The following is an 8,018-nucleotide window of genomic DNA, read 5'->3' as shown; positions in this document are numbered from 1 at the left end:
TAATGCAATAGTGAACTAATAATGCAATAAGATCTCTGACATTTGCCCCAAAAAACAAGACGGCCTAACATATAGCTCCTAATACCTTTTATAATCAGGCAAAATCCCATAGCATCATCCAGTTCTATGCGTCAAAGTTAGGATCCTTTCAAAAATGCTGTCATTTCCCCCCACGCCGTTCCTTACCACCCACTATTCCCTCCCACCATTCCTGTCACCATCCTCTCCGCCTTCCCCTGCCACCACTCTCTTCCCACCATGCCCTCCCCACTTCCCTTTACATCCTGTCCCGTGTGTGTTCCTGTAACCACTAATGTGTCTCCCCCCATGCCTGCCACTCCCCATTCCCCCATCACTCCTCTGCCTACCTCTCTCCCCGCATCTTCCCCTACCTACCATCCTCAGCCTCCTGGGGGGGAGTGTGTCGCGTTCCCTACTGCTCATCCTCTAGCACCCCGGCTGCTAAGCGAAGCCTGATAAGTGGGCAACCTTTGTGGGCTGGAGATCAATGCCAACGCCTCTAAACTGTGTCTTAAATCCCAGAGCTCTGCCTCCAGGAATCCCCTCCTTCCTGGCCTTCTCCTGCTCTCCCAGTCCTTGAAAACTCCAGCTCATCTTGCAGAACCACATTCCTGAGACTGGGGACTTGTTCCAAAAGGCTGGAGATGCAGAGGAAAGTCTGAGAGGAAGCCCAGACAGAGTTTGATTCCTTTGAAAAGGCGCACACTTCCAGAGTTCCCAGCAAAGAAGAAAGACCTTTAACCGGCCTGCCACTGGCCCTCCGACTGGGCAACCACAAAGAGACTTACTGCTCTGGAAGTTTCTCTCCTGGACTCTCTAATGGAAGAGAGGTTAGAGGGGCAGGATGGCTTGCTGGAGAACAAGGAAGATCTGTCTGGCTGCAAACATGAGGGTCCCAGTGTATCAGAACTTCCGCTAACACGATACCGCTGTGAGCCAGGCACTTTGAGAGGCTCTGGGAGTGGAGAGAGAGATGGGACTGAGGGGACAGATGTGGGTTCGTGCGCGTGCACACGTGCACACACACACACACAGATTTAACATGTGCACACAGAACGGGGGCCAGCGGTTTGCACAGGGTTTCGAGTCCTCAGGAAGCTCCTTCTTCCATTCTCCATGGTAACGGGGAGATGGACATTGTCTAAGATCCATGCACGGTTCCAATTACTGCCCCACCAATGAGACCGACACTTGGTGGCTTAGACCACAACAACAAGCATTTAGTATCTCTCAAGGCTTCTGGGGGTCAGGAATTCGGGAAAGCTGTGGCTGGGGAGGGTCTCTCTGCCGGGTGCCATCAGAGCACAGAGACGTCTGCACGGTGTGGGGCTGGCGGAGCTGTTTGAGCTTTCTCACCACACGGCAGCCTCCAGGGAGTCCGTCAGGCTAGAGGCTTCAAGAGCAGGTTTCCCGTCAACAAGGTAGGAGCTGTATTACCTTCCAGAACCTTCCACTGGAAGTCACACAGTGTCGCTTTCACCATCCCTCTTGGTTACAAGCAGGGAGTGTCCAGGGGACCCTCTAGAGACACGAGTGGAATAGAAAATATCACCGCACCATCCTGAGAGAACACGATATCCACAACTGAGTTCCCGGACACAGGCCCGTGAGGGGATTGGGGAGAGGCAGTCTGTTGAGGGCCCGCTCTTCTAACAGCCTGTCAGGGAGAGGGGGAGGCAGTGGGGCAGGGAGGGAAAGGGCCGAGCAGGGGGCGGTAGCGCCCAATAAAGCCAAGCCCCCTCCGGGGCTCAGCGGGCTCAGGACCACAAGTCACGCCACAGCTGGCCCTGCTCTGAAGAAAGAGGGCGGCCTCTTTGGAGCTTTGAACCCGTCAGCCAGCCGTTGGCTGTGAGGACCCCCCGGCAGAGACAAAGTGTGTAAGCCGCACTTGTGCATGTGGTTCTGTTACGCCCTCCATCAGGAGGCGTCTGTTCCTCACTCCTTAAGCCTGGGCTTGGCCACGGGCCTGGCCGTGGCCGATGGGACATCAGCAAACATGACCCACACAAAGGCTTGAAAACTGCTTTTCTTTGGAGTTTATGCTCTCTTATAGCACTGAGACCATGGAAACGAGCTCAAGCCAACTTCCAAAGGGGCCGCATGGAAGAGAACCGAGGCACCCCAGTCCATAGCCTTCATCTGCCCAAAACGTTTATCTGACCACCCAAAACCATCAGTCCCAGCAGAGCCGCGGGAGCGAGCCCAAGCGAGCCCCACTCGGCTGAGCCCAGCCCAAACTGCCAACTAACGATGATTATTTTAAGTCACTCGGTTTCAGGGTTGCTTGTTATACAGCAAGTCTACGAATACAAGCACCGACAGTTCCCACTACAGAAATCTAACAGTCCCAAAGGCCTGCTAACCCTCTATACTTGTATGGATGGAGAAGAAGGGGGACTTCCTCCTGGGTCTGACCTTGGCCCTGACCCTCTGGTATGCCGCTCACACTGACCTGCAGGGCCATCAACCAAGAGTGTGTCGTAAATAGCCAGAGGCCCTCACCCCATAAATGAGATCTTTGACCCAATCAGAAGCTCTGGGCCTCCTGAGGTTCCTGGAGGCAAATGGGAACCGGCCCTTGAGGACTTCCAGAGCAGTGCCCCCTGCCTCAGTCCATGATTTTTGCCCTTGGGGCTCTGACCTCTGGTACCCCAAACTTTGGGTTTGGGCAAAAGTCAGGGTCACGGAGTCATCTTTCCAGTTATCACATTACAGTCAGGGAACTGTGTCAGCAGCTTTAGGAAACACCAAGCTGCTCCTTGCAAAACACTTTTTGGGTCTCTTGGATAAAGATTTCAATATTAAACGTTAAGATTTTGCTATGATTAAATTCTCACTGGGCATGAAGAAAGAGCTGTAACTACATTTCAGTGTAGCATTTGAAGGGATTTAGTGCTTTTCCATTAATTTTTTTTTTTAATGTCAAGGGTATATATCTTTCTTCGAGGACTCAGCCTATGGCAAATTTCAGATTTGAAAAGACACAGCAATGGACTTAGAAGACCAAAAGGGGAGGTGAAAATCTACAATTCAGAAATTATGAAACTGCTAAATTTTCAGTTAATTCAAAAATCATCTCAGTGGAAAATTCTGTAAGCTTCCCACATATAATCACAGAGATCAGGTTTGGAATCGCAACGGAAATGAACCGCTGCAAGAGCTCACTTTCTGAGTAAAATGATCGAGCTGAGAACAAAGCAACTGGTGAGTGATCCAGTCTCGTTACAAGAAACACAATCGACGTTTACACTGTTACAGGGACACAGGCTGGACCCTCCCTCTCCCCTTCCCAGCTGCCTCCCTCTTTCCCTCAGCCCTGCCTCGAAGCCAAGAAAGCAAGCCAAGAAGGAGGTACCGTCTTCAATTTTATGGAGCAATGAGATTTGTAGTAAATATTTATTAGCTGTTTAGTAAATACAATTAAATTTCTGGCTGAGCTTTACATGGCTATTTTATTCGAATTAACTAAGGGTCACTTTCAAGTCCAAGTGGAGTAAAGCCGGATAGACGTTAAAGCGCAAATAACAAATGGGGGCTGCTTCCAGCAGGAGGGCTGGGCCTCTCTGTCTCTGAGGACCAAAGGGGCCAGGGCAGATGCCCACGTCCTGTGGCCTCTCTGTCCTCTGTGGAAGGACACCACCACCCCTTGCCAGTACAGTGCCAGAGAACCCATGGCTCCTTCCCCAGGAAGGAAGTGGGTTATGCAGGTGCCCTCTCCGGGCTGGGCTCCGCTACTCCAGCACCCGAGTCCCTGAGATGCACCAGAGAAGACCTCTGGCCAAGGTCCTGCAGTCGCCAGACAGAAGAGCCAGGACCCCAGCCTCCTAAGTCCCTCTGCAGCGCTCAGAACACTAACCCGACCCACTCACCCCTTAAACGTGTCTGTGCTTTCACCTCCTAGGAAAGCCTTCTCCCCGCAACTTCATTCCCAGGTTATCTTAGAGGAATGGAAACATCTGTCCATAAAAACTGCTCAGGAATGTTCGCAGCAGCCCGAGTCATGAGGCCCCAAAGGGAGAAACAGCCCCGTCCCTCAGCTGAGGAGTAACCGCACACAGCAGGAAGCGTCCTATCGTGTCCTAATACAGACGCAGCACGGTGGATCCTGGAATGGTCACGATCCGTGGAAGAAGCCGGACACAAAGGCCACACTTGGTGGGGACCCGTTAGGTCGAATGTCCCAAACAGGCAAAGCCAGAGCCAGAAGGCAGGTTAGTGGTGACCTCGGGCTGGAGGGAGACACACGGGGGGGACGGTGACCACTACCGGACCAGCGGTTTCTTTTTGGGGCAACGAACTAGTTCTGAAACGGACTGCGGTGAGGGCTGCACCACCTCGTGAACACACCAACAACCGGCGCACCGCACACTTCACACAGGCGCTACCGCGTACGGTGCGAATTACACCTGGACGGGCGTGGTGCCAGCGAAGCTCCGGGTTCGAATCCCAGCTCCCCCACTTGCGAGCTGTGGGCCTCTGGGGGACCTCCTTCGGCCCTGTCTTCCTGGTTCCCCGACTCTGGCCCGGCGACCGCCGCAAAGCTGCCGCCAGGACCCCAGGAGCCGCTCCCCGAATCCCCAAGCCGGAGCCAGCACACACGTGGCGCTCCTGTGTCTGAGCCTTCGCGCGGAAGAGGCCGGCCAGGCTCCACCATGTGACTCAGAGGCAAACTCTGATTGGCTGAGTCGATGGCCCTCCTAGCCAATGATTGGCTTCGCAAGGACAGGTGCCCCAGTCCAAGCCAATCAGATGTGCGCGGCTGGCTACCGAGGCCTGCTGGGCAAGCCATCGCTCGAGACTCCGGGGAGACGCTGATGGCCGGGTCTGAGGGTGGCCGCCAGCGCCTGCGCAGTCACTTCGCTGCAGTGTGGGGACGCCGAGCGCGTGGCAGGGCAGAGGGGTGGGAGAGCGGCCCCCCGTGGGGAGCCGAGGGCCCTGGGACAGGCCGCGTGCGCGCGCTCCTTGGGGGAAGAGGAGAGCCCGGGCTGCGCGGACAGGGCGGTCGCGGGTGCGGGGTGCCCGAGGACGGCGCAGGCGGCTTCCTCACGGCGGCTTACAAGCCGAGCTCGCGGCCTCTCCGCCGCAGCCGGCCCGCGTGGAGCCCCTCCCACCTCGGTCCCTGGCGTCCGGGAGCCCCACGCGCGCTGGGCTCCCGGGTCGCCGCCGGGAAGCGGGAGCGGGAGCGGGAGCTGGTGCGGGAGCTTGGGTCGGCCTCTCGTGTGCTTTACCTTGACGGCGAGCGAGACGGGACGTCTGGACCCTGGGGCTCTCCTCACGCGGACTCGCGGGGTCCGGACGCCCGCCACGTCCCTCTCCTTGAGGCGCGCAGGAGGGCTGTGCCCCACAGTGCCGGCCGCTTCCTCAGTTTCCCCGTTGTCAGTGGCGAGGCCCGGATGGTGTCCACGTGCCTCCTCTCCCCCGCGCGCTGTGACTGCACCGTGACGCTGGCAGGTACCAGAACAGGGGCCACTTGTCCCCCTTCGGGAGAATTCATGCATTCGTTCCTTCACTTCTTCCACGACGCTCCGAAAGTCTCCGAAGGACGCCGGCGTTGAACTGCCTCCCGAGACCAGCCGGGCTTCCCGGCTCGAGCGAGCAGCTGTCTTTGGGCATGAACCCGAGATGGGCGGAGGCAGGGCGACCCCGGGACGTCGTGCACTTGGCCACAGAGGGGCAGCCGGGAGGCCTGGATCCTGTCTTTGGACTCCAGGCAGACGTGGCTGACGGAGGGGTGACAGGACGCCCGGACACTCTCAGGAAAGGAACTCCAGGTGGAGTGTGGACCAAGGTGGTCACGGGCCCAAGGACAGTGATGCGGAGGGGCCAACAGAGGCCCAGCTTTCATCCGGCAGCGGGGAGGCTGGCGTCGATCTGAGGTGGGCTGAGGCTCTGGTCGGGAGTTGATGACCATCAGGTCTGATGACCAACTGGATATTAGAGGAGAGAGAAGGTGCAGTGGAGCCTGAGGCTTCACATGGTCCTGCTTGGGCACCTGGGCAGGAGGCGTGAGGACAGTGGGTCTGGCTGTGATGAGCTCGGACGTTTGCAGGTGAGGCTCCTGTGGCACGTCTTGGGGAGAGCCAAGGGAGCTGGGGTGGTGGTGGAGGTGGGGAATGCGAGCCTCTGAGGTGAGGACAGGGGATCTGGGGAGAGAAGGGGTCCACCCAGGGGCCCTCCTCGGGCAGGCAGCAGCACTGTGGTCGAAGACCTGCTGAGTCAGGGCCCATCACCTGTGAGCCAGAGCGCGCTGGAGGAGGGAGGTGAGAATCAGGGGAGTGAAAGCAGTGGACATGCGTGGTTTAACCTGGGGTAGTAAACTCAGACCCGGCCTGTCCCCTGAGGTACTAAAACTCCCCAGGTTTAGAGTGGGGTTAACTTTAGCAAGAGTGAGAGTAAGCCAGCTCGGTGCAAGGCTGTTTCCAGGGCTCCTTGGAAATCATTGGCCTCATGGATTCCAGCAGCTGGTTCCAGCCCTGCCTCAGTTTCCCCGCTCTCAGTGGTTGCCAGAGTTGCTCCCTCCCACGGTTTCACCCCGGGAAGCAGCCCTCACCCTTGCACTTAAGGCCCAGATGGGGAAATGAAGCCTCAGCCTTGTTGGAGCCCGCCGCTTTCCACTTGCTCGTGCTGAGTCCACAGTCCTGCACACCAGCCTCCTCTCAAGCTTCCAGCAGAAATTTATAAAGATTTAATAGCTGAGGGCTGTAATGAGAGCGGAGATTATTAAGATCTCATTTCTCTTTGAAAATATCTCACGAAGTATTCTCTTAAATAATTAAAACTAAATCCCACCTATCAAAATAAATTAAAAGGCGGGTGTCCTCCAGTGACTTCTCAGGGCCACCCGCTCTTTTCTGTGAGCTCTGGCTGGAGGAGTCGACTCACAGATCCTGGACTTTCTAAACCCATCCTCTCCTTCTCTCAGGCCAGTGTTGTTCATGTTGACATTGGCCCAGTGACCGACCTTCCTGATCTACCGCCGTCCCGCAGCTACACAGACAGGCAAAAAAAAAAACCCCATGTCGACATCAGATGTTGGCACAAATTGGCCAACCCCAAAATAAGGATTTATGTATATTCCAAGAATGCAATTTCGTCTATACTTAGGAGATGAAAATCAGCCTTGCTGGACGGTGAGCTCATCACCTCCTGGGACTTGGCCAGCATCTATCAGTTCTCCCACCAGCCTCTCCGGGCCACAGGTCCCTCATGACAGGAGTGGAGGCCTTCGGCTGAGGCCCTTGTGATGGTGACAGACAGCAGAGGGAAGGCAAGACAGCCGAGCCAGCTGTACTGATCGGCCGTTCATTCTCCTCACGTCTGGGGCCCAGGTGCTTGACCCCCGCACCCACGCACCCTCCTGGTTCGCTTGAGTCCTGAACGTTCCTCCCGAGGGCCTCGTTCACACACTGCCCAGGAAGGGACCTGCCTGAGGCCGTTCGGCCCGCACACAACCCCAGCGGGGCACGGGGGGCACAGCACGGGGCTGTGAACCTCCATGGCCCATAACCCTCGTGCCCGGGGCCAGCAGTGCCCAGTGGAGGCCCGTTCCGAAAGCCTGGGGCTGGCAGGGGCCGGGCTGCTGAAGGCCTAGGAAGCCGGGGTTTACCTTAGGGCCCAGGGGAGCCATGGAAGAGGGGGGACCTGGTCAGATGTGCGTTTCGGATGGACCCCCTGCTGGCCCATGTGGAGGACAGTCTGTGAGCAGGAGTGGAGTGGGGAGGCACGGTCCCGGGCCGGGTGCTGAGGCCCGAGCTGGGCGAGCCACGTGAGACACCAAGCAGAAGGCTTGGCCTTGGGGCACGGCTAGAGGCGGCAGGAACAGCTCCGGTGGCCTGGGCGCCAGGCAGGGGTCGGCCCACCAGGTGAGGCTCAGGATTGAGACTTGGGTGGCCGGGTGGATGGCGGTGCCACCACTGAGGGTTGGGAGATGGGCCAGGCAGGAGCAGGTGTGGAAATGGCAGAGAGGCAACTTTCGAGGAGACCCAGGTCACTCGTTC

The 8,018-nt window shown here is 57.3% G+C and overlaps 1 protein-coding gene across 3 annotated transcripts; it reads right to left on the bottom strand.

The window, feature by feature from the left end:
• Positions 1-4,715: 4,715 nt before the first annotated feature.
• LOC125103859 (uncharacterized) lies at positions 4,716-7,675 on the bottom strand. Of its 3 annotated transcripts, none has more exons than XM_047735778.1 (2): positions 6,572-7,675; positions 4,716-6,268 (listed from the first exon to the last, which is right to left on the bottom strand). In XM_047735778.1, exon 2 carries the CDS (start codon positions 5,517-5,519, stop codon positions 4,785-4,787), a length of 735 nt encoding a protein of 244 aa, XP_047591734.1. In that variant the 5' UTR covers positions 5,520-6,268; positions 6,572-7,675; the 3' UTR covers positions 4,716-4,784. The 3 variants fall into 3 exon arrangements, with proteins under 3 accessions (XP_047591734.1, XP_047591732.1, XP_047591733.1); XM_047735776.1 differs by having other exon boundaries at positions 4,716-6,720; positions 6,811-7,675; XM_047735777.1 differs by having other exon boundaries at positions 4,716-6,713; positions 6,811-7,675.
• Between the last annotated feature and the right edge of the window lie 343 nt (positions 7,676-8,018).

Source organism: Lutra lutra, chromosome 7 (assembly GCF_902655055.1).
Source record: "Lutra lutra chromosome 7, mLutLut1.2, whole genome shotgun sequence".
Classification (NCBI taxonomy): Eukaryota; Metazoa; Chordata; class Mammalia; order Carnivora; family Mustelidae; genus Lutra; species Lutra lutra.
Note: the sequence above shows the minus strand (reverse complement) of the source record. Positions and strands in the feature narration are given on the sequence as shown.